The 27,491-nt window shown below is 39.0% G+C and overlaps 1 protein-coding gene across 2 annotated transcripts in view; it reads right to left on the reverse strand.

The window, feature by feature from the left end:
* DGKB (diacylglycerol kinase beta) overlaps positions 1 to 27,491 on the reverse strand; it is a 742,837-nt gene that overhangs the window by 125,897 nt on the left and 589,449 nt on the right. For both annotated transcript variants that reach the window (XM_019508504.1, XM_019508505.1), the window contains 2 exons: positions 16,570 to 16,660; positions 10,892 to 11,087 (listed from right to left, as the gene is read on the reverse strand). In XM_019508504.1, coding sequence (XP_019364049.1) covers positions 10,892 to 11,087; positions 16,570 to 16,660 — 287 coding nt within the window. The remainder of the gene's footprint in view (positions 1 to 10,891; positions 11,088 to 16,569; positions 16,661 to 27,491) is intronic.

Genomic DNA, 27,491 nt, shown 5'->3' on the forward strand with positions numbered 1-27,491 from the left:
AGGGGCATGGTGGCCTGATGAAGGGGCAGGGAGGGGGGGCAGAGGGGGCAGTGGGCCTGATCTGACCCATCAAGAGAGGGGGTGGCGGTGTTTATACTCATGGGTACCACAGAGTGGCTATACATTAGTGTAACACAAGCTGGGTAATGTGTAGTTCTCAAAAGACCAAGAAGTTTATAAAATGATAAAGTTTGTTTGTTCAGAGAGCAGTACTCAGACTATGTTTCTGCTGTGTTCTTCCATTACCTTCTGCAATCCCCAGGCCAACGTAACAACTTATACATAACACTCATAAAGGTATCCACACAGGTAACATGGATCAGAGAGAAACCTGTCCAGAAGTGGCATAACTTTAAGCTACCTAAAAGGTCCTTAACACTATTACTTTAAGCTACCTAAATGGTCCTTAGTTGCATGTGTTAATGTGTGGACAATCCAGGTCTTAAGAGGTCCAGGAGCTGCCCAAAATTAATGTGTAACAAGGCCCTTAGTGTGAGAAAATGCTCAATTCCTACGTATGGGTGGGTGGGTAACATGTTATTCCTCCCATGCCCACCAACCTCCTTGAACAAACACATTTTCTTAGCCCTTTTATAGATTACTTCGAGTATGTTTGAAATCATGGAAGTTATGCATGTAACTTAGACATAAGATAGTCCTTTATGTCGTTTTAATCAATCTTTGTCATGTATATGTTATTTAATAGCTCTGTCTTCCTATAGAAAATGAGCAACTTAAGGGAAATGAAACTTTTCAGAGATACATTTTCCTTCTGGCAGTCTGTGAAATACACCATAATTATCCTCTTTCAATGAATAACTCTTGAAAGAAAATGAATGTTCTGTGAACCAAAAGGTATAATACAATGACAATCTCAATTGCCTTGTAAATAAAACAAAATTGTTTTTTCTACCATAACACACACTGCACAGAAACACACATACATGCTTTATAAATATAAATCCAAATAAGACTGCCATTCAAATTACCAAGAGGCTACTACTTCTTAATCATCATCATGTATATCTTGCTATTATTGCAGAGTGATTTGCATTCTAAAGGACTAAGTATTTTACAAAATATGGGCTCAGTTTTTCAGGTACTGAAAAATATGAGTAAGGGTTGTGGAATCCTTCAGCACTGATTTAATGAAGAGGTAATATCCAAGAAGAAACATTGGCATGACATAGAGCACAACAAGGAAGGGGAAAAATATATATTTTTCAGAGGATACCATTGTCTCAGGAGGAGAGCAGTCCTGTCTTTAATGATCTCATAAAACAATTATAAAGAGATCTTAAGACCTCAGAACGTGAAGTGCATGGTATTTAATTTACTACCTAAGCATGGTAACAGATTGAGTTAACCTCTCTCACTTCCCAGGAAAGTTCTCGGGTTGTTCTGGGACAACTCTCCACTCTCCACTCCTCCAGTTGGAGCCATGACAGTTTACAGAAGGAATTCATGATCCATTGGCCAGAGAGGAAGTATGGCTTTTATAGGCTGGTGATCAGGGCACTCACTCGGGAGAAGAGAGCCCTGTATTCTTCTGACAGCTCCAAAGACTATTTCTGTATTTTCCATTTAACGGGCATTGGGTAAAACACAGAAAAAGTCCTTGGGGCAAGGACAAGAACTCTGCTTTTCCCTCTCCCATGTGGATGCCCTGTTCACTGGGTACTGAGTCGCACATGCTTTTGCGCTTCCTCTTTCACTCAGTGAATCCTGAATTCTTTCCTACATAGTGACACTGCTTAAACAGACTTCATGGTAGGTATAACACTATTCTGGGAGGTGGGAGATGTGGTTAGAAAATCCTTATACTGAGGAGGGTATAAAAATCAAGTCTCTGACATCTTAAATATGTCCTTTAGCTACTGAGCTATTATGTAAGAGAGTACAGCCACTGCCATTGCTCTTTAAACCACAAGACTCTGTCCTCTTAGGTTACTGAAAGGAAAAACATAGTCTCTTAATGCTAGGGAAAGGTTGAGTTATGAATCCCAATCTGGCATCAGAATTTTTTTACATCCCAGGTATAGGTACCTAAGGCTCAGAGAAGGGCAGAATTTAAGACGCATCCTTTTCTTCAGTATTTTCTATTGGATGACTTTCTCAGTTCTTTGCTTAGCATGCTGCTAAGAATCCCCTTCTTAGGCATCTAACTTTCCCCAGGAATTGAATAGCAAATGTATGTGCCTAATACAGAGTAGATTCCTCTCTGGGTGTTCAATGTAGTGAACTTAGTATCCTAACACTTTTCGTTTGTGAAACCATGCAGAAGAGGCCATTACACTCTTGAGATATCACTGAAAAAATAGAATACAGAGCAGAGTACTGATTTCATTTGAACAGCGAGATCTTACTTGACTTGATACTCTGAAATATCTGCACGGTTAGGCTTCATTATGAAAAAATCAAAATGAAGATCTCTGAAGACAACAGTAAACCTACAAGGAATAGCTCTAAAAAGGAAAGTTATAAATTCTAGATAAAGATTAAGCATCTAAACAAAATTAAACCAATAACTGGGGCATATGGTTGTATCAAATCACTCCCAGTAAACTTTTCCAAGGTAAAAACTATGAGGCCCCTCACTATAATTCAACTCTGTCCTTAATGAAAAATAACCAGACCAGGAATCAACATATTTTATCAAAGGTCACACCACCAGCTGATGACAGCTGTGTTTCCTGCTCTTTGTGTTTCCTACTCTTACTGCTCTCCTAACTTTGGACCAGTGGGATCATCCTTCTTTTTTTATTCCTTCTCCTTCCTTCATTTTACTTATTACCTTTGCAGCCCTCTCATTCTTTAACCCAAATTAACCTTCATATCACTTAAACTGTGTCCATTTTGGATGAGGATTATCCCAAATGGGAGATAGTGATTCAAATAAAAATAGAACTGACTACCTATGCTGTATTCAAACCTTATAAATATGGCAATGCTCCATTATCATTTGTGGAAATAGTTGGATTGTGGGATTAATTTAATTATTTATGGGCTTTGCTTTGTATTCTCACATCATTCAAGGCCAGAAGCTGAAATGCCAAAACATCATGTAGTAGGCTATTCTCATACAATTTTCAGACAGACAACTTAAAACTAGCAAATAGTGGAAATCTAGAAAAGACAAATTTGTGATATGCCAAAACCAAAGATATTCATATAAGCTTGTGTGACACTGCAAAACCAAAGGTATTCACATAAAGCCTTTAAAACTTTTGAAGATTATGCAATGTTATAATTTATGAATGTGTATAGGGAAGGTCCTGGAAAAACAGTACAGAACTAGGTTCTGCAGAAGATGTGCAATATCGTTAATGCTATATATTTAACAAAGTAGAAAATAGGGTCCCTGACTCTGAATTGTCAATCATTAAATATTTTTACTACCCTATGTACAGTCAGTGAAGACAATGCAGCAACAGTGTATATAATGTTCTGATGAATGGAGACTTTCCATCTTTCATATATATCATGCCTAAATTTTTACATACATAAATTTAGACATGATATATATGGAAGATGAAAAGTTTCCATTCTTCATCAGAACATTATATATATTGTTGCTGCATTTTGTGTGTGTGTGTGTGTGTGTGTGTGTGTGTGTGTGTGTGTGTGTGTGAATAAATTTAGGAATGATAATGGTTTCTCTTTTTTGACCTGAGTGATTAGCCAGAGCTCTGGGTACTTTGGGTTGCTCTGTTTGCTTTAAGAGGACACACTGATGATGTAGCCAATTATGTTTGATGCAAGCCTGTATAAAGAATGTATAAAATCCATTTTTCCTGAGCACAGGACTTTCTTTTTGGTCAGAGTTCCAATACTCTTTTAGCCAGCATTCAGTCCAGGAGTTCTCTGTTTTTCTTTAGGGTTAAGCTATTACTTCGACTGTTATTGTGTACGGCATTCCATTTGTTTTTAGCTCCTTTGGTATTATTCGCTCGCTTTCAAAGACACATAAGTCTCCACATAACAGCAGCCAGTGAAACCCCTCCGCCCACATGTGCGTTGCAGGTGCCTGTAGGGTGGTGACACATGGATGTATTTGGGATGGAGACTGCTATTGTTTTAGCTATTGGGGATCATAAAGGAGTGTAACTGTTTCTTACACTATCTTAAGTGAAAGGTGGTGTTTATATCCCCACCTCTTCAGTTTCAGTGAGGTTTAGCCCAGTTCCTAGCAATATGTAATTATTTTCTTGCTTCAACATTTAATTGATTTAGTCACTGAATTTAAATGCTTGGAAATGTTTCTGCTTACTGGAATTTGAATGCCAAATGTATCATCTATAGCTCTAAAACAGACACTGTAGTTATATTTAGCCAATTTAAAACTATTTTCCTTAAATTAACCTAAATAACTCACAAATCTAACTAATACATTTGGTGAAAATGATAATAGCAGGACTGTCCATTTCCATCAAACTACATATTTAGCATGTGTTCTCAAATACCTAGCTAGGATTGTCAAGTTATTAATTAAGGAACTGTATAAATCCTTTTTGTGTGCTAAAGCTATCTTCACATCATTTTTTGTAAATGAAGTATAATAATGAATGGTTTTGAAATATAATAGCTATTTTTATTTATGCAACTCTGTTTTATGAAAGAATGATTGATAGTTGCATTTTGTTTAAAAAATGTCTTAAACAAAAAGGAAAAGAGTAAAGGTGAGCAGAGCATATAATGTGTTGTAACTGACTGGATAAATGGCCTCTTTCCTGCATGTCGATCTTGTATTTTCTCCAGACTCCAATTAAAACTTTATAATATTATGCATATGAAAGCATGGATAACTCCCTAATATGGATAACCTGAGTTTTGACTGATTCCAAAGTTTTTTTCCCAGTGAAAGGTTTTACAGTGAAGCTCACCCTAGAATGCAGCTTCTGCCTCTTTTATGTATCTTTATTCAACTTTGGAGATGTTGAAAATCATTATCATCAGTGTAACTAGGGCTGGGTGTATGGGGCACCAGATCTGGGCACCAGTTTTGAGGGGGCACCACAATGGCAGCACCAAAATGGAGCCCATGCTGTGTTCAGGGAGCTTGCACCATGGCAGCAGGTAAGGCCCATGCTGTCACAGCAGCTCCAGTTGAAGGAGGTAAGCACTCTGCACCACTACCCTTCCTCCCTGCCCAGAGCAACAAAACTCCTAATTATGTCTCTGATCACAACAATGTTTTAACACTGGAAATCTGGAGATGCATGACAGCAATGAAACCTCTCAGGCCACTCACTAACATAAAAAAAATGTCCCCAAGAATAAAGCTTCTAGACTAAAGGATTTTGTGGGACCACAAAGATCACTTATTTGGAACCCATTTGGATAGGTTTGTTCCCTCACTGCAACAAATATACTACCCCCACTTTGTTTATAGCTGTTGTGTTTTGGGGCCTCTGATCATATTCCCAAGCTTCTAAAGGTTCCTTTATTTTTACTGGTGAATATTTTGCCTTGACACATATTACTTCTTTACAACTTTCGCATTTCCATTCAGAAACTCATAAAGCAGTTATCAACACACATTTCCACCCAGAGCTATTGAATCAGCTTGTGAGTTCAGCTAATATCTAGATGCTCGGACATGCATTGTCTTGAATTAATCTAACATGTCTTGAAGAACTCACTACAACTTTTTTGTCAAATTTGTCTTCTGCTTTTCATTAATGCTTTGTTAAGAATCAGCATACCCAGTGCTGTACAAAATACAGAAGTAGTACTATTCATGTTGTGAAGAGTTTATAATATAATGCCTTCATCCTGTAAAGAGCTTGCAAGCTTTGCTGTAAATAAACTCTAGGACATAAAAGTCTTTCTTTCCACCCCCCCACAAAAGAAGTTTGGCAGTGCAAGTCCAACGATAACATATTTCTTTATCACAAACATTAAATAAGAAAATGAAAGGTGTAAGGACTGAATTGAATATTTCAGGAAGGAAAAATTAATATAGATCACTGATGATGGATCACCTAAGAAAAGTGGTATTTACATGTATAGGTCTCAACTAACCTTTGCTAAAGCACCAGTTTTTGGCTTTTTGTCCAAAAAAAGAAAAAAAGATCAAATAAAAAGTTTAAGGGTAATTCATGGTCATTGCTAAAATCTTGGACCTAGAAACCCACTAGCAGACAGACACTGCATAACTCTGTAAATGCTGGGGACCTATCTTACTAAAATGCTGCATGTGAAAATTTTGCACAATCAACATGCTGACCATGCCTCCATTTTTAGACTCTTAAATAAATCTGTATTTAGTTTTTTTTAATGAAAAGTAGATTATTCTGTATGTAAGAAATATACCAATATTTTCTTAATTCAAACGTACTAAGAATTGTGTGAATGTCTATGCTAGCATTTTGTTTAAACATGCTATACCAGAGATGCTCAAGTCGGCCCATGGCCCGCAGGGGCTCCCCACAGGTAGGAAATTTAGTGGAGGGAGAGAGGTGGCACTGCTCCCCCTCCACCAAGCTTCTGAACCTGAGGGAAGTCCTGGGCACTGAATTGGGTGCTCAATCCTAGTATGCAGGGCTGGATGGTAATGGTGCCAGGCCCCAGGGTCCCATCTAGCGTGCGGGGGCCAAAAGGGGACAGTGTCGGGCCCCCAGGACCAAATCCCAGCATGGTGGGGTAGGAAGGGGTGATGCCAGGTCCCCAAGGACCAGTCCTGGTGGAAAGGGGTGGTGCTGAACCCCTGGGGACCAATCCCTGCATGCAGAGGTGGGAGGGGAAGGTGCTGGACCTCCAGGACGCATTCCCAGTGTGCTGGCTCTCAGTATTCAATCCAACCTGGGGACCAGCCCCACCCCACTCATCTGGTCTGCAGGGCACCACTGTTATACTATTTATATACAGGAGGCAAAATAAAAATGTCAATATCAGCTTTGATTAAAAAATACAAAAATATTTAGTCTATTACAGATAATGGTTTCCTTTAAACAAATTATATGTTAAATCCAGGTTGCATTTTCCAGTTAAAAAAACAATCAGTGCCTAACTTCACACTCCAATATGCCTAGTTCCTACAGAAATCAATACAAGTTGCACTCAGGTACCTAAAATGAAAAATGTGGCCTTTTGAGCTTTTAAATGTTAATGTCTGTTGCACAGAGTCAATTGTGCAATTATTTGTAAACAGTTATCATCAGCCTGTTCATTGGCCTGGCTAGTGCAGTTGCACAAGAGATTATTGGAGATGTAAGGCAATGTCTTACTTTCTCGATTGGGATAAGTTCACTCTGTACAGAAACACAGAAAGGGAAACTGGACTGTGAGAAATAGTACCTACTTGCAGGTAGGCAGGAAGGGCTGATTCTTGCCTCCTAACTTTCTCCCATTTTAATAAACTAGGTGGTCTAGTTTCACCTGGACAAGTGGATGTCAACTTACTCCCTCCCTTGAGCTCTCATTCACAATCTCCTTCTTGGCTTGCTGCAGGGAAGTGATGCAACAGGTTACACAAATTGCTCAGTTACGGTGAAGCCTTAAGTACTGATGATATAAATATATCTTTCCTGGACTTAGACCTGGTATACCAAGCTTCACCCCAAAGTGCATTATTTGGGTCAGGTTATAACATCACAAAGGCAGAGAGCAGGGAGTAGAATGAAGTGTAAATTGACCCAGAGTTTAGTTGACATAGTAGCAATGCTATTTTTGACTGCTCTAAACACAAATTCAAATGCTATTCAAAGTTATAATTGAGAGATTTAGATTTTCACAGAAATCAAATACACATCCTCGAAAAGCAAGAAGCCCTTAGGTTAGCTAATAGTCTCTTATAAATGTAGTGCTTAGTTAGGTCTAGCGATTAGATTCTGTGTTTGACATAAAACCAGCTGAAAGGATATTTATTCAGAATATGTAAATAAAGGAACAGAGATTAGCATGCAGGTGTGTATTTATCTTCGTTCTCAACCCAGCAGTACAAATTTCAGCACATGGTTTAACATTTTTGTGAAATGTTTGCTCCCATCTAAAAATAAGAATCTTAAAGAGACTTAAGGAGTAAAAAAATCAAAAACAAAGCTCATCTATAACAAAATGTGATTCAAGCATATACTCTTCTGAAGCTAATGAAGCTATCAGACTGTCGTAGAACAGACAGGAAGTCAGCTGTTTTGATAGCCGATAGATTGAAACTTTTCACCTGACCTAACCAAGGCTTGTCTATAAATTCCAGACTTAAAAGAACCATAGTCAAGTACTTTTACATGTGTATATATAATTAAAAATATGTGTTTTATAATCTTAGAACCTTTAAAATACATTTCTTTTCTTAGCACATTATTTTGTTTTCTATCTGATTACCATTAAAGTTTGTCCACTGACTATTTACTTTAGACTTAAACTATTTAAACTATACTAAAAGACTTGTGAAAGACACTGGATCAGCACTGGAAACAGAGTTCCATTGTTTATCCACATAACAGTGCTCTTTGCACTATGTGACAATATTCTTGAATACTGAAATGAAGGGACCACCTTTAAAAGGTTAATGTAACAGACTAAATTCCTTGATATATTCATTAAGACTGTAAACAATTGTGTTAAGAAAAGTGTAATGGTGATTTTTTTAAAATTTGGACTCCAATCCACTGCCCAAATAGATTGAAAAGCAATTTCATTCCATACAGATCTTGTAACAACTGAAAGATTATAGTAGTTTTTCATCATAACTTTCATCACAAAGAGATAGAATCACGGCCCGAGAGGTGAAGGACACTGTATCCCTTTGTTTGTTAAGCTATACAAAGGCAATACAAAAGGGAAACTGAAATAAAGCCGTCACTACACTTCAGCCATACTCAATCCTGACTCTTTTCTCTCCTGGTACGCAAGAATCAAGGGATACTGGCATGAACTATAGCAATAGAAAACTCAGGACTTGACAGGGAGGGGTGATAGGGATACTGGGGCTGAAATGACATTGGAAGCTAAAGAGAACATCCTGCAACATGCTCAAGGGCACAGCAAATGCTGCTACTGTGTACACTCTTTCAGCAATCCCAGAGTCCTTGTGCCTCAGGACACAACTCAGATATACCTAATGTTTATACTGGTATAAATGACTTCTTCACTAGAGTAAACAAAGAGAAGACAGAAGACATAACCCCCTAGAATGGGGTATGCCCAATCCAGAGTAGCACTACCTCTAAAAGAATCAAGGATAAAACAATATCAGTACAAGCTACACCATGAATGACATGCGGCCCTGGAGGCTGGGGGAGGGGGCGGGGGCACGACAACTACCTGCAGATGCTGCTGGCAGCACTGGTGGCAGCCAGTGGTAATGAGTGACCGCCCACAGACGCTGCTGGTGGTGTCAATGGCGAGGAGGCAGGGTAGCGAGTGGTGACCACCTGCAGGCGCCTCCGGCAGCATCAGCAATGCTTCTTTCAGGGGGTGCATGCACCCGCGTACACCCCCCCATGTGTCACCGATGAGCTACACACTGGTGTATGTGCCTTTTGTCCTCAACTTACTTGGAGACCATTTGCCCCCCACCGCTTGCTGACAAGGTGCAATAAAGGCCTTGTTACATGTCACACTGCAAGCTGCACAAATGTTGATCAGTGTTAGTGCTAGCCTGAGTTTAGAACAGTCACATATTCAGATCAGCAGGGGCCTAGAAGACTGAAAGGCAAGAATCCCTCCCCCGCATTCTGGGTTTCCCCTGCCACTCAGTGTTCCCCTCCATTGCCCCTCCCAACTTACTTGTTCCCACATGCTTCCCGCCATGACACATAGCCCCTGCCATGACCAGCAGCCTGTGCTGTCTGTGCAGGGGCCATTGACACCACTGCAAGGTTGCTGTTCTTTTCAGGGCTGAGCCCAGCCCAGACAGCAGCAGCAGTGGTGAGTGGTGTTGTCCAGGCAGGCAGGTTAACCCTTCCCTACCTGCTCCCCTGGGGCCAGAGAATGTGGACAGCCACAAGTAAGTGTGTACAGAGGGGCATGGGACCAGGCAGTGAATGAGGATCTGGGGTGCTGAAGGTGTGGGGGTACTGGCCTGATTTGGGCCAGTGAGGTTGGTGGGGTATTTACACTGAGGTGTAGTCTAAAGTGGCTACAACTTAGTGTAACATGAGCTGGGCAATATGGATCAGAGATAAACCTAGGCTGGAGTGGTGTAACTTTAAGCCATTTAAAGACTGCTTAAAACTAGTTTTAAGTGTTTATGTGTGGATAATCCAGGGATTCAGAGCTCCAGGAGCTACGTAAAGTTAACATGTAACAAGACCCTAATAGCAACCTACATTAGAATAGGTTGGCATGCTACAAAAGGCTGCTTATCTCTCTGCTCTAGACACTGTTATACTTTATTTATATCAGCATGCTGTGCTGATGTGATGTGTCATGTTTCCAGATCAGTGCTATACACCTTCTTATCTCATGCTCAGGTAATAGTGTGAAAACACATCATATTAGGGTAATGAACAATAGCTTTAAAAATCATGGCAGAACATCATATATTTTTGGGGGGGAAAATACCACTGTGCTGTAGAGTCACCTCCTTGTTACCATGATGGGGCAAGCTTCCTGGGCACAGAAGACAAAGTTTGTTGGAGAAAGGAAATTATTATCCTCTAAACCAAGTTGTATGTATACTAGCATTTGCAGTAAATGTTAGCTGGCTCCAGCAAAACTAAGCACTTTTATACTGAATAAAGCAGAAGAAAACTATGTTCCCTGCTTTATCTAGTCTGCATACCATGTGATATTCTAAAAAAGGATAGGTTTGCTGGTACTCAGAGTGCAATTTTCAGTATATCCATGATTATCCCAATACACTGCTGTAGCACAAGAGGAATATAGTACCAGTAAGTGATTTGACTCTCCAGAATCAGATAATCATTTTAATCCAAAGACTTACCTTGGGATGCAAACTTCAATTCCTTGGCGTCTGTGACAGTTGTTCTTTTATCTGACCTCTTCTTTTCAGTTCGACGATGGCTACGTCTTTTCTTCGTCTCTCCCCAGAGGTTTGATCCACCATGCATGCTTGGAATGTTCAGAATCGCAATTCCTTCCAGAGAAATATTGATTAAGTCTAGCTGAATTCCATCACACTGATTCACAAAGGGGGGCGGGGAGAGAAGGAAATAAAGAGAGAAAGCAGTAAGAGAGAAAGAGAAAATCAAAATGTTCTACCTACCAAATGTTTTTCTTCCATTTCTCATTATTACAGTTGTAGAATGCCTACTTCCAAGGTGTTCTTCCAAAACTAAGGTTTAATTCTAATATATACTTATCACAAGAAAGGAGCTGTGAGATGGGATTCAGGAAAACAGATCTTGGTCTATACTAATAGTACCGATTCCCAGGTTGCTTGCTTAAATATGGATCTATTGGGTAGTGAAAGGCTGTTCTTTGATGATCATGTATTGCCCTGACTTAAATGTATTTATGATTTTACTTCAGCTTTTAGTGGACAGATATCCATATTAAAGTACCTACCTTCATAATAGTTTGCAGTCCTTTTGTCTGCTCCCGAGAAAAACCCACTCTCTAAGTTTTATGATGGTTGCCATCACCTTAGTGTTTGAGGCCCTTATATATTACCACTAATCACGGAAATCCCCAGATGGACTACACGGTCTCTGGCATCTTTCCCTTTTGGGGTTAAATGGGATTTTTAATATTTAATTTTTAAATGCTGTGTTAATTTACTCTTTTAGGCTCATATGCTTCATTTTGTTAGCAGGGTCTTTGGGCAGAAGAGAGCATCAGTGGTGGGGGGCGGGGCACGGGTTATGATGGAAAGGCCTTTTTGAACTAAAGATAACTAGACACAGATATTTCTTGCCATTGCTGTCTTTTCAGGTTTGAGGCCTGTTACTGAAGGGCAGCTTGCATTATCACTGTATGTTTCCCTTGTTCTTTATAGAAATATTAGGCTTCACAGAATATGTTGTTATTAATTTACTTGTTAAATTATTCCTCCAGAGGACTTTTTCACTTATAAGAGATTGAACTGGGAGCCCTGATTTATCATTCCATCTGATGGATTTATCCAAAGCCTCTTCTAAGTAATATATGGTATGACAGCATTGGGTATGAGTCTGTTTTTGGAGTTAAACCCACTATCTCGTCTAGAGGCAAAGTGCTACTAACACAGCCATACCCCTTCCCTTAGGAATCAGACAGAGACTGCCAGCCCATTCGGCAGCAAAACACTGACTACAAATATGGGGAAGGCATGATGGGGGCAAGGACAACAGGAAAAAAAGTGGTTAATACACCCTGTATCACTTTTGAACCTATTATGTAAAAGGCAAAGACACCATTATCCACATATTAATTCACAGAGCCATCCAGTATCCGTAGTATCCACATTCCTGTGGCATCTGTATGAAAGCCTTATGCTACACAAAACAGCTAAACTGTGGAGATATCCAGGCAAAAACACCACAGCATATATTAAATGTATTCACTCTTAATCCTGCAATTTACAATTTTCCATGGATGTCTGCATGTTTAAAGGGGTACTTTAGGGCTGCAGGGGTCCACTTGTACATTGTAAATTGAAGGATACAGGCTTTATTTTGCAATTCCAATATATAATTATCAGGGTGAAAACTAGAAAAATAATTCATTATGCTTCAGTGATAGTTCACTGACATCTTGCAGCTTGCTGCTCTATGGGTCACTGTCAGTTTCTCTCTGCTTAATATTAAGCCTGTATTAAGGCTTTTAACATGAAAAAGACTATAACTCAAGAGATAGTCACATATCATTATTACTGCCCACACCCTCATTATTCATTTATATGAAAGCTACCAGAGCACAAAACAGAACCATACTTAAAGCAGACTCTGTACCTTTTAAATTCTAACAATGTTACAAATCTAAAGAGAGGACAGTCACAGTATTTTTTGTGTTTGTCTTCCAAAATTAAGGTTTAAATTTGTGGATAATATCCATAGAAGGAAGCTGGCAAGGTGCAATGACACATCATGAAATGACTTGGCAGTTGTGACAACAAGTATAACAGAAAGTGCAAATCTGTATTGATTGTTTTTCCTTTCGATAAACGTGATGACTTCAGTATCATTTTTGAGGGAAAAAATCATGTTTTTCCCAATATTTTATATGTATTAAACATTAAGATGACATATTTTACTAAAAAATTCTGCTCATGTGTATAGTCACTTACTACTATACATTCTAGATAAACAGATATTAATTTCATAATTAAAAGTAATCTTGTGTAAATACCCTGCAGGCCTCAATGAATCAAACACATACTGTGTGTCAGGCCTCCCACTGTCTTCAAGTGGAATGTACTGGCTGGATAATTAGATAGTACATATTTTTTAACCTTATTTGCATGCATATTATATCTTTTGCACACTGACAAGCAGCAGTAACAACAAAAGTCAGATTACCACAGGGAATTCCCACAAAGAAGTCTTCATTCCTTATAATTTACAGCCTAAATTAAAATAATTTGATCTTTGACAAGGATGAAATGTCAAGCAGAAGGGGGTCCTCTACAAGCCACGGCCTGTGGCTTCTGAAATCTGCCTAATTTATGTCAGTCACTTCTTAATACATATTTAAGTATTACACGAAAAAGATGATAAATATGCAATCTGACACCTTTGGTATTTCCCTGCTGTTAATTTATAAAGGTCTGGCGTCCCCCAAACCAACTGGAATTATTTAAATAAAAGAAGAATTGTGAAATAAGATGGTACAGAGGCCTGGCTTCCATTTTCACTCAATATTGAACACAGCAGGTAGTACACTAAGACAATTATTTGACTAGGCCTCAGAATCCCACAGTGACGAGTTACTTTTAAAATTAGTAAAGGAGGATTTCTTTTGTTCATACACAGACGAGAAGTTTGCACGACAGGTAGCTTTCCGTTGCCCTAACACATTCATATGCTAAAATAACAAAACACAGATGTGTTTTCTTCCCATTTTTTTCTGTTTCACATAATGTAAAGGTGTTGCTAATACAACAGCATGCTTTTTCATGCATAGCATGTCTGTGACAGTTAGAAATTAATAGTAGCTTATTTCTAGCTCCTTTTTTACCTCAGCCTCCCCCCCTCCGCCCCTCTCTGAGCCTTAGCTTTTACATTAGCTTTTTCACTAGCCTGGGAACATTTTAGATTATCCTTACATTAAGGCCATAATGTCTGATTCAGCTTCCTGAAAATAAATGACATAAAGACTATGCAGTCTAAACAAGTGCAGCATTGTGCCAGATAATACCATCTATTAACTTCTCTCAGCAGGCTTTCTTCTTTAAAGGCAGTTATGAAGGTGAAGCGATTCAGGACAACAATTAGGATACGATGCTTTCCTGAACTGGTGACGCTTCCTGTAACTTACACATGGATTCTAGTTTGTTAGTTAAGATTTTAAAAATGACTGCGCCTCTCATACAAAACAGAAATACAGGACTTAGGCTATGGGACTGCATAATAGGAAGGCCATGCTTGATTAGGTTAGAAATCAAATACAGAGATGAACAAATATTTGCCCATAGAATGCCTGTTTACATTTTCCCAGCTCAGAGATATAGATCCTTAATCTTCATGGGCTTTGTTCATTCAAAATTTGGCTCTCTGGCAAATGAGCTCTTTGTGAATAAAACACACAAAGTGAAATGTGGTATTGTTCACCAAGTTCTCACGTACAATGATATCCTCAAGCAAGGGGCAGCAGGTTACAAACCAGATAAAAGCACATTGTAAACACAAATGCTGATGACATAAAACAAAGGAAAACCAAATATGAATACACTGTTAAGCATTACTGGTGCACCCAATCAGCAGGGCAATGACTGCAATTACTTGTTCCTGTCACCCATATTAACGAGGTTAGTTTCTATTTGGTTTGGTCATATACCTTTCTTTAGCCTTAATGATGTTAACCAGCAAGCATAAAGTGATTAAGGACAAGTGCATGTTATAGCGTTACATTCTAATGGCTATTGTTGCTATTAGTAGTAGTGGTATTATACATAAAAGACTGAGATTCAGTGCCATTCCAAGAGGATAATTGTGAGGCTGCAAGATTATAACAATTGTAGCCCATATTATGGTCATCTAGTTAAGAAAAAAAAAATCTAACCACAAACAAGTCTTACAGAAAATTTTGGCTATATGGAAAGTAGTTCCTTGGAAATAAAACCTGCTTGTTTTCTTTGTCTCTTTCTATTAAAATGTATGCGAGAGAGACTCCAGGACCACATTCAGAAACAAATCAGATAGTCGCTTCTTTAGAAGTTTAGTAAAATATTTTTTCAGGGGTTGATTGCATTTAGAACCGAATATGAAGCAGTTCCTTAGAAAGCAGAATAGATACTAAAATTCTGCTTTTAAAAGAACAGCTATAAATACTCCAGCTTTCAAGAAAAGAGCAATTTCATCAATTTTTTTTTGGTAGCAACAAAATACCTTCACAAGCACTTCCACCAAACACACTAGGCAAGTTCTGTGCCTGACTTCAGTCTTAGTATTAGTATTCAGGTGCTTGGAGAACAGCAAAGATCAAAGCCCATTAAGTCCAAGTCAATATGAATCTTTCAGTTGTTCTCAGTAGACTTTGGACTGGATCCTAACGGCTTTCTGTTACACATTTTGAGCTCTCATGCTCATTGGTAAGTGGCAAATATTCCGTTACTTCCAAAAGAATATCGTTAGATGCTCTATAATTAATTCAGAAGAGAAAAGGATTTAAATATTCTTGAAGAAAAGAATCAGAGAATCAATGAGTCGGAAGGGACCTAGACAGATCATTGAGTCTGACCCCCTGTCATGGGCAGGAATGAGCACTAGGGGTGGGAGACCCCAGCCAGGTGCCTATCCAATTTCATTATTATTACTTACGTACTAGTAGTTTAAAATACCATTTTTATATTAAATACAATCTATTTCACATTACATTTTTAATAGAAATGGCAGCTCCTGGTTTACCTAATGCAGTCAATTCTGTCACAAACTGCTTAGTCCCCTTGTTTGGAGGTAGTTTTTCTTTTGTACCTATTCTGTCCTTATTTATCCAGGTTGTCTTTTTAGCTGACTATTGATGCACAATGATAAGATGGCCTCTTCAGCAGAGAGAAAAGATAGTTGATGAAGGGGAATGATTCCAAAAATGTATTCTTTAACCTTTATTCAGAAAAGTAAGTACAATTTTAGAGAATTTAATTTTAAAGGTTATAAAAACTTGGGACCTAGAAATAATAAGATTTTTTTATTTTAATCCTGCAGCAGTTCTTAGTCCCTCCAACAGTCTTTCATTTTTCTATTTGACCCAGTCACACTCCCTATTGATTTCTAATGGCATAGTTCACCTTTTGCCCTCTTCCACTGTATTAAGACTTCACTAATCATCAAACTGAACTTTGTTCCAATGTTCACGGCTACACCACAAATAGACATGATAAAAATAATATTTTGGGATCTGGGGTCAAAAGTATGTGCATTTCTCTGTCTTGCTGGATTCAGGCACTCTGCACCCTTGGCTCCCTAACATTTCAGTCAAACCAGTAACATTTCATAGCATGACATGCAATAATTAGTTTCTTACTTCTATTTCTACAGATTCATGCAGCTTCTTGCAGGTGGCTGAGAAAGTTTCAGAAGTGCCAAACTCAAAATACCAAAATTTGTTCTTCATTCTGAAACAGGGGGAAAAAAAAAGAAAAGAAAAGAAATAAGCTTATGCAATATCAATATCTGAACAAAAAAGTGATCATCCTGTCTTCCATCATAAGTAATGGCAAAGGCTTGGGAACATATGACATCCCATTTGAAATAGATGAGCTCATAATTTTCAAAGCTTAAATGTTGGTGTCAAGTTCTATGATATCCCCTAAAGGGATAACAGAAATGTGTTGAACTGACAGGTTCAAATGTACCTTTGACTTTTCGTTCTCAGTGACTATCACAAGGTTTTTGTCACTTAACCAGTGACATCCCTCTGAAAACTTATTGATTCTTATTTCACATCTTATACCTACTGTGTGGTTGAAATCCTTAATCCATAGATTTCAAGCGTATGGAAGTAGGGCTCTCCCTTGATGAAGAAGACATAAGTAGAGAAGCCAGCTCCAAGCCAGTTAATTGGTTATTGTTTATTACTGGCAAGAACAGGCATTCATTTCTAGCAGTAGATGTTTCTGAGAATTTCCACTGCTACTAATGTTTCTGGAACAGGGACCAGTACAGACATACAGACAGTAACTGCCCCCTCTTCCCTGCTCCTTCTGGAGCTCAGGGTGATCCCAGGTCTGGGGAATGTGGAGGGAGTCTTTTTCCACTGCTCCCCTACCCTCCCACAGACTAGTCTGGGAGGGCACTGCAGAAGCAGAGCAGGGTGAAGCCCAAGTCTTTTCCCCAGACTGGGCAGTTCCTGGTCTGGGGAAGTGTGGGAAGCATTGTCCTGCTGCTTCAGGGAGAACTTTCCCAGCTCCATGGGCTTTTAAATCACTGTCTGTGCCCCCAGTTTGGGTGGCACATGCAAAATTTAAAGTCCTTAGTGCAAGGATCTGAGATAAAAAAGCTTCCCTGAGCCCACTTCCAACCCCTACTGGCTTTTAAATCACTGCCTAACCATGCAGGTAGGTGGTGGGGTGAGCAAGGGGAAGCTGACAGGGTCAGAACTGGGTTTGGGGACAGCCTCCCTAAGCTCAGTCCCTGGTCCAGGAGAGGTGGGGGGAAACATAAAAGTGTTCATTCTTTCAATAAAGTTTCTCTCACAAGGGAGATATTGCAGGTTAACACCTGGAAAATCTTCTCTTGGAGGGCGAATGCATCTCCAGGGAGAAACTGAAAATGCTTGTGTGCTTGTAGTATCTATTAGGAGAGTGGTGATTCTCTTGGTAGAAATGTAATGCCTGCACAGGGCCTATGACAGATAAGCGTATGCGCAGATGTTACATTTAGACTGACCTAACTTGGTTTAGGTCAATCTACATGTCTATCTGTGCAGATGTTTGAGGAAGTTAAACTGGGCAAAAAATGACCAGCCTGATCTAAATGAGTTCACCTGAGGAGGTGAACTAAGTTAGATTGGAATGGGTTAGTCCTGCAGTTCCCAAACTCTGACAGATTGCACACCACTAATTTAAAATGATACAACCTTAAGTACCACCAGCAAATTTTTCAGTTCAACCTTAAGTTATACCAGAAATTTTTTGTCATATAAAGTCATTATAATAAATCTGTTAATGCGTACCACTGATAGGTTGTCTGTGTACCACTGGTGGTACCTATATCAGAGATTGGGAACCACTGGGTTAGTCAAATCTACTGAATGTCTGTATACATTTGGAGCACATCCTTAGAGCTGGGAATGCCAAGCTGCTTCCATAGCTCCAGGCTATGTTCCTCTTATCCCTCCCTAACCAAGGAGTCTTAGCCCCACAACCCTCCCACCCTCAGACAGACATCCAACCCACAGACCCACTACTTCCCCAGCCCCGCTATAGACATGCCAGCTGCCCCCAACACTTCCAACCCCCACACACTCTACAGACCTGCTAGCCCTCCCTCCACCCTGAGTTACTGAGATTGAGTTCATGGCGTGGCTCCCAGCACTGGAGAACATGTGCACAAGCCATTCCTGATGTACAATCATATGGCTTAAAGTAAGATGCATGGCTGCAGCTTGGGTACAGTGCCCATCTGCAAGTACCCCAAGATATTCAGAGAAAATCAAAATTTCAAGTATAGCATTCTCCTCAGATTCTTTACACCAGGACAGCGGTGCTATCAAGTCATTTTAAGTCACTGACGCACATAAAAAGGATGATGGAATTTGTATCCTGAAGTTCATTAATGGATTCTATTGTAAAATAAAAACAGATTTACATCATATTGACATTTATAGTTTATCATGAAGCAGTGGAGATATTACATCTGTTTCCTCCCAAATGTATAATGAAGCCTGCACTTCTACTTTACTCGATTTATTTTATTCTGTTAAATATAATCAGTACATCAGTTCATATAATTAAATGCAGTTTTGTGTAACTAAAGCAAGACTTTAATTAATATTCAGTGGCAAAAAACTATCCTAAAAAGATACCAAATTAGAAATCATTATTCACATTTAAGAATCAGATATGAATGTAGTGCATCCAGTTGTATCAGTCATTCTTGGGTATGAACACAACATACTGTGCTTGGAAGTTGATATAGCTGCTTCTGCATCAGTGCACAAATGTGGAGGGGTGGGAAGGAATACAGACTGATCTAATTATAAAATGAACTTGCTATAGAGTTGGGTTCAGTCTACAGAGTAAGTGGCTTCAGGTAAAAAACTACCTGTATTGTAAAGCTACAACCACATAAAGACAATGTAGAGGGGTACTAAACTCGCTGTAGTTCAGCACTGAACTCTAAATTAACAGACATCTTCCAAAAGGAAAACCATTTTTTCATGGCTTTGTTTTCAGGGATATCTATCATGCCATATTTTCAAAAGTGCCCTTCTTTTTGCACCCATTGATTGTGTGTGAATGCGGTAAGAGTGGATGCTGTAACACCCTGTTACTTCTGAAAACCAGATCTTTAGATGGCTTCTTTGCTGATGTCAATTAGTAAATTCATGAATAGATCAAGGAACATTTACATTACCAGACGACAGGGTTTGCAAATGTTATTGCCTCATGCTCACCTCAGACTGATGCAACCTAAAGAATGAAAACTGAAAACTGGCATTTTCCTATGCTCTACAGTGGGACAGTATGCAACTGAAAAGTAGGAAAAACAAAACAGTCAGATTTAAGAATACAGAAAAGCAGTTTATTTTCTTACTCTTTAGGAATAAAGATGAACAAACCTTGGTACTTTTTTTTACAGCCTCTCTTTTTGCTATTTATTCCTATTCTCTCTCAATTCCTTTCCCTTTATTTGCTATCTTCCCTCCAGTCTATAAAGTTTGCTTTGACTTGACATTTGTGAATGGCTGCATATGCTGAAAACCCTGACTAATTCGGGGGGGGGGGAGAGAAATTATATGATAGCAATCACATAGTTTTTTAAGGACATCAAGAACCTAGTGATGTTAAAATCATGCTAATTGTCTTGAAGAAATAACAACAAAACCTAGAATTTGACAGTGCACTTGATATTTACTAGAAAATTTGAATCTATGAATCAGAACATTGTAGAATTATGTTCTTGTGGATTAATCTGTTTATCAGTTGCTGTTTGGATTGAATATCTATTTCCTGTCATTGCTTTGTACCCTGTGGGATCACATTATTCCCTAAAATGTAAGTATTGTATATGCTTGTTCTCCTTTTTCTTCTTGGAAGAATAGGAAAGATGAAACATCTGTTATCAAAAAGAAGACTAGAAATACAACCATTAGAAAGATAGATATAGATATTATTTTTTGGCTTCAGTTTCAAACAGATGTATCAAAACCCTCAGCAAACTACGAAATGGACTAGATTAGAGGTTTCCTTCAAATATGCAAATTATCTTTAATAGCAAAGGAGATATTTTTGAAGTTGTACACTTCATATATTCTTTTCTTCTACATACAAAACAAAGTTACAAGTTAAAAAATGAATAAACTGGAGATATGAGAGAAAATAACACTAAACATCATATGCAAAACCCATTTTCTCTTTATTTTAATACAATTTTCCTTTGTTTTAATAGATAAAAATCTCCATATCTGTCTTTAGCTTATGTGCTGTACTTTTAAGTAGGTGATGCATATCTATTTTATCAACGGCAGCAGGAAATATAGCAAGACTCTTTTTGGAAGTGCAATATGTCTTATTGTGAGCACGCAACAGAAATACATTTGTTATACTATGTATTGAGTCATTAAAGTCGGAATACTGTAGAATAGTAAAAAATGGCAGATATTTGATTGTAAGGTGGTCAGAATAAACACATCAAAGTGTAGGCGGCTATCCTGACTGACTGATTTTTCTTAATAGGTTGGCTGATGACTGAATGTTGAGGTTCTTGTTTAAAGGAAGCTCTAGTCCAAAACATTTTAACTGTTTATACCTATATTTGTTTCACTTTTTATTAGAACAGTAAAGGTTACTGCTTATTTTATAAGAAATGGTGTATATTTTGAAGCAGAAATCTAATCTCTCTTTAAAAACAATATTTTGACTGCTAATGCAATACAAGATCAATAATGAAAACAATACTTAGAACAAATGTATATATTAGATAAAAATATAATACATACACAATCTGTACAGAAGTTAAGGATGCACTAAGCAAAACCATACTTCAGAAATCTAACATTTTTCTCTCTCTTGTTTCATGTAGTCTAGTACTAGAAAATTCAGTGGTAAGTAGGACAATCCTCTAGAATAGGTTTGAGACAAATTGGCAATGTAGTAGAAGAAAGTCTGTACTGCCATTACTTACAATATTCTTGTATTGTAGATGAATAGCACACTTTTGCCTCTAATGCTGTCAATCCAAAACCTTTCACAAGTACTACATTCACTTCATTAAAAAAAAAATGGTAAAGAAGTATTTTCATCCAAGAATCAAGTGAGTTTGGTTATTCTGAATGTTTCCTGGATAAGGTCAGGCCAATATTTGGTTATCATGATCAAAATAGACCGTGATAAAGCTTTGCTTTATTATCAGTTCATTAGAAACCCCCCTACTGCTAAAATTATTTTATATAACCTTTCTGATTAAGTAATTACAAGTCACATTATTGGAAAAAATTGTTCTGTATCTAAATATGGAAATAATAAACATTTTATTATACACTAGAAGAGCACATGCACTGCATCACAATATGCACAGGCAGCCAAATGAAATATGCATGATAACACCAGAATTAGTTATGGCATATTATTAAAAGAGGGGTCAGTCAATAAGAAAGTTTACCTTTAAATTTGAAAAAATGTACCCTCCACCCCCAAACTTCAAGGAAGTATTATTCAGGATACAAACATCATTTCTTATTAAGATTGCATTAATGTGCTTAGAACTTTGCCAGCTTTACCTTTTTTTTTTGGAAAATTTTATTTTGTACCTTTTTCAGAAGGGGGGTGGGATTTTAGCCAAAATTATTGAGAGCAGAGTTGAGGGGTGAGGGGGGAGATCAGTATGCAAATTTGCTCACATTAAACATTTCTATTAACATTTCCTTTGAAAAGCTTTCGCATCTCCATGCTTTGAAGAAGGGACATTTAATTCAGCACTGGAATAACCTTGTGTTAGTGATTCGATGTTTGCCATCTGCATAAATATTCCACCCAAACTTGGCTAAATTATAATCTCTGAAAAAAATTGCATTTGCTCACTACATATCTCTTAGATTTTACCAGCAAAGTTCCTTGAAGTTTCCATCCAGGACAAGCATGCTTCCATCTAGGACGGAGCAGGACTTTCCCTGAAACTGTAGCTTTGGGCTCCTGCTCCAAAGTTTTGCTGGGTCAAGGACTCCAATCTTGTATATATTCCCAAGCAGTATGAAAGGAAAAACTGCCAGTTTGAAGGCACAGGCAAGAAAATCTGGAAATGTGGTGAGTGGGAGTATGAGAGGGATGGAAAGTTAGGGTACAATGGTAGACTGGTAGGGCATCTTTACACTTGGGCTCGGGTGGGGCGGGCACTTCAATTAGAGCAGCTCTCCAGAGCTGCTCTAATTAAAGCACCCACAGCGTCTCATGTACTCAGCATCCTATGCTTCAGAATGGCAGTGGAGGCGCTTTAACTAAAGTTCATTTGATGAGCTTTAGCTAAAGTGCCCCTGCTGCCACTTTGAAGCATGAGGATACTGAATACATATGACACTAATTAGCACGCTCCAGCATTCTTGATTAATTGTGTCTGTTGCAATGCATTCTAATTAGAATGCATTGAACAGTCATATATGTGCCCATACTGGCTAGACAGGGAGATTGGGAGCTTGTGGGAAGACTAGAAGTGTTTGGACAAGGAGACTGGGAATCAAGATAGACAGACACTGGGACTAAGAGCTAGGGAAAGAAATGGGAATGAACTAGTAGTAAATTAGATAGTAAATTATGACAATCAACACTAGAGGAGATGGGGAAGATTTGGAGTGGCTGGGCAAAGAGACTGGGACTGGGAACCAGTGAGATGGGAGAAGGAAGGGAGGAAAACAGGAGAGAGCAGATGGATAGCTGAGACTGGGCAAAGAGACTGGAACAAGAAGTTGAAGCAGGGGTAATACTCATGTTGTACAAGTAGCCCAACAATGGAGATCTAATATTGGATCCAATGAAGATGGAAAGTGGTTATATGGGGAATAGGAATGCTTGGGCAATCAGACTGGAACTGGAAAGAAGAGGGACAATACTAGGACTTGCTGAACAAGGGGACAGGGTGTGAAGACTGAGACTGGCTAGGCAAAGAATGTAACTGAAACAAGAAGGTACGGACAGAAAACAGAATTTGAACAGAGCCAAATTGTCACAGACAAATAGAAAGGGATCAAGACTGAGGAGAAACGTGCCTGGTATTATTTGGGAGTCCAACAATTAGTATGTAATAATCAGCATGGATCCTGGTTTTCTCTGTTAAAAAGTCCCAAATTCTCTGATTTGAACCCCCAAAATCCATGGTTTTCTGCAATTAAAATGAATTATATACAGTGGGGAAGCATGGTCATGCTTGAAGATAGGCTACAGTTACAGGAGGACTGAGACAGGCTAGCAAGCTGGGCAGATCGGAATCTGATGAAGTTCAGTGTTGAGAAATGTCAAGTGCTCCATCTCGGGATGAGCAACCCCCAACATACCTACAGGCTTGGTGGCACCAAACTGACTAGCACCACGAATAAAAGGGATCTGGGGTAACAACAGACTACAGTATGAATATGCCAGTGCAATGCTGTAGCCAGTAAGGCAAATAATACTCTAGCACGCATCAATCAATGCATCTCCAGCTAAACCAAGGAGGTGATTCTTCTGCTCTACTCAGCACTGGTGAGACTGCAGCTGGAGTACTACATCCAGTTCTGGGCATCCTACTTTAACAAGGATGTGGATAAGCTTGAGAGAGTCCAAAGAAGAGCCATCTGTATGATCAGAGCCTTAAAAGGCAAGCCATACAAGGAAAGACTGAGGGATCTGGGACTCTTCAGTCTGAGAAAAGAAGGCTGAGAGGAGACCTGGTAGCAGCTTACCACTACGTTCAGGGAGTACATCAGGGGCTTGGTGAGCAACTGTTCACCAGGGCACCCAAAGGGAAAACCAGGAGTAATGGCCACAAACTCCTGGAAGACCATTTCAGGCTTAACATTAGGAAAAACTAGGGTATCCAGACTGTGGAATAAGCTCCCTCCAGAAGTTGTGCAATCAGCTACCCTGGAAATCTTCAAGAGAAGACTGGACAGTCACCTTGCTGGGGTCACCTGACCCCAGTTGTCTTTCCCACTTGGTGCAGGGGGCTGGACCTGATGATCTTCCAAGGTCCCTTCCAGCCTTACAATCTATGAGTCTGGGTATCTGTTGAACACACTATTTTATTGATATATTTAAATTTTAAAGCAATTTGGAAGCCTACCATTGCCTCAATCATTATAATAAAATAAATTTTAAATACCTAAAATACCAATATATTTTGGTGTTTGATTTTGGTTTTTTATCACGGAAAATCAGAGCTCCCTATGCCCCCTTTGCTCACCAGGACTTGGGTCCAGATGCAGCTGTTCCTCCTGCTGCATTGTGGTGTTGAGCAGTCCTGATATGCTGGTGTCCCTCACTCCCAAGCCACAGCTCCCCCATCCCTGCTAGTGCCCCTCACTCCTGATTCATAGCTCCTATTTACTCCCCACTCACTCCTTTCTGGCAGCAGCTCCTCCCCTGCATCAGGATCTGGGTCCAAATGTAGCTGTCCTCCCCTCTGCTTTGTGGTACTCAGCAGCTCTGACATGCTGGTGCCCTGACCCTGCCCATACCGTTGCCCCTCACTTCTAAGCCACAGCCCCACCCCAGCCTTATCAGTGCCCATGTATGTCCCGCGTTCTGCCATCCTGTCCCTTGGCCAAAGGATTCTCAGGTCCTGCTCCCAGCTTCAGCCTCATCCTCTCCCTCTCGCCCTCCAGACAGGGCTTAGGGTTTTGCATCCTTTTTGCAAGCAGCTTGTTGCAGCATGGAACTGCCAGGCTGCAGAGAGCTGCTTCCTGCTTCAAATAGGAAAATCCATATTTTTATCCTTTAAAGGAGAAATCTGTGTTTTTCTGCAGAAAAAAAGGAAAGCTCAGATACCTGATAATCAGTTTAAAGTTCATATCATAATGTATATGATCACGAGGACAATTAAGGAAACATTAGAATGCCTGTGAAGCCTAGCTCTGAGTGCTTGAATTTGCAATCTTAATAACATTTTTACCACTACTTTGTTTATCATACACAAGGTAAGGATTTCCAAGGAAAAAGAAACATAATTACTCAAGTGCAGAATGTTGCAGCATTGAGCACGAGGACACATCGCCAGAACATATGCCTTGAGACAGTCAGCCTGAAGAACTCTCATTGTAGGAAGGAGGAGGTGACGGGTAAGCTGGCAATGGGTCATACTGGTTATTTTCTATATTTACTCAAATCCATGATCACCTCAACTTTAAGATGACCCCACAACAATTAGTTTGTTAAATATAAACATAAACATAAATTTATTATAATTTTCCATGTACAGAATCTAATTATTGGAGGGTTGTGCTAAATTTGTTCTCCACCACACCATGGTGGTGGTGGGGAATCAGTAGCAGGGGAGCAGGCAGCCTGACCTGTGCCTCTTGCCACCACTCCCTTGCCTCCCTACCTGTTACTCCCGGCCACTTGTCACACCTGCCTGCCCCTCATCACCGCTTACCCTATTCAGCAGTTCTGGTTACATCTCAGGCAGGGAGCAAACAGTGGCTTCAGCCCCAATCGTGGCTAGGCAGCAATGGCAATGGCTCCAGCCCTAGTTCTGGCCCTGGCCCCAGCCCTAGCCAGGCAGTGGCAGCGGTCAAGCCAAACAGAAGCAAAGAAAAAATTCTGCACTCGGTAACAACTGAGACCTGACAGGCTACAAAATTCTCCAAAGCTCTGAGTGTAATGAGTGTGTTCATTTAGGGCCTTAAATATTTGATTTTACTCAAGACAGTAAAAGCATAAACACTTCTAACCTGCTGAACCCCAAATAACTTGGGCTCATAATATACGGCAGACCATGTCTAGTGAAATAAAATTCATATAGGAATTAATAAGTAAAATAAAACCTCCTTCATTAGAGGTTTTTAGAGAAGCATCTGAATAAACATTTGCCTAGGATGCAAATTTGTTAGGTTGAAGTAGATGAGCCCTTACAACCCTATAATTCTATTACAATGACTATATATTTCTGATATAAAACTGGTTAAAATACATTTTTTTTATCTAATAACTTTAAATGTTAAAAATGAAGCACTATTTGGGCTTTTCACAAAATTAAAAGTAAGGGTTTTAAAATAATAAATCTGACTTTCTTACAGCAGTGTACAATAGACAACATATTTTCCATCGTTTCTCATTGTTCATAGATCTATTATCTAGGTAATTTTATACTTAGGTAGAAATGATTTCATTGTAGCATATAATATATATTAATAAGATTGTATGACTTTTTCTAATGTTCTTCTTTTCTTTCCACTTCTGTCTTAACAATCATATAACTCCTTTTAGGCTTTATAATGAATCATACGCAAAAGTAAGGAAATAGCCAGTTGGAGATGCACATCCATAAGAGATTTATGTGAGGCTGGCAAGATTTTAATAGGTACATCTTTGTCAATTTTTTTCTTTCCCATTACCTACTATACTTATGGCAAATAAAGTATGTTAATCTGCTATGGTACACAGCATAAGTATAAACTGTACAAATACTAGGATTAAATCTAAGGGCTTTGAAAAGACATCTACAACACTAGCTTTACAGAAATAAACAAATTAAAGACATCCACACTGTCACAACTACAGTACAGTGATCATCAAATGTATATTTAACATATAAAATGGTTATGCTATTCAACAGCATTATGCAACTGAATTATCCCATAACTAATGAGTTTCATAAATGCTTTTGCAATGCTTTACCAGCAATTCACTCCCTGTCTTGCTTTGCAATTAATTTTGTTTTGTATCCTGCAGTTGAATATGATATTCTTTTATAATCTCTTCTGTACTATGTACCACAAGTGCTGCCTGCTGACCATCTCCCTGCATGCCTGCCTTCTGATTGTGTGATCCCCAACTTGAATCCTTAAGTCAGCATTTCCCACTTTTCCAGCTTTTTGCAAGCGTGTTATTCTTTCCATCCCTGATCTTACCCTCCTACATTTTGCCAGCTTCTGTATGACCTTAGTCTCAGCTACATTTCTTTTCTTCTCTTATTGTCTGTTACTCAGAAAGCAAATTGCCATCTAGGATCTCTTTCCATCCCATATTTTTCCACTTATTAGCCATCTCTAAAACCTGACTCTTGCCTTTTGGATCACTTATGAGTCTGGCCTTT

The sequence above is a fragment of the Gavialis gangeticus genome, unplaced genomic scaffold (genome assembly GCF_001723915.1).
Source record: "Gavialis gangeticus isolate Ggan-Ray unplaced genomic scaffold, GavGan_comp1, whole genome shotgun sequence".
Taxonomy (NCBI): domain Eukaryota; kingdom Metazoa; phylum Chordata; order Crocodylia; family Gavialidae; genus Gavialis; species Gavialis gangeticus.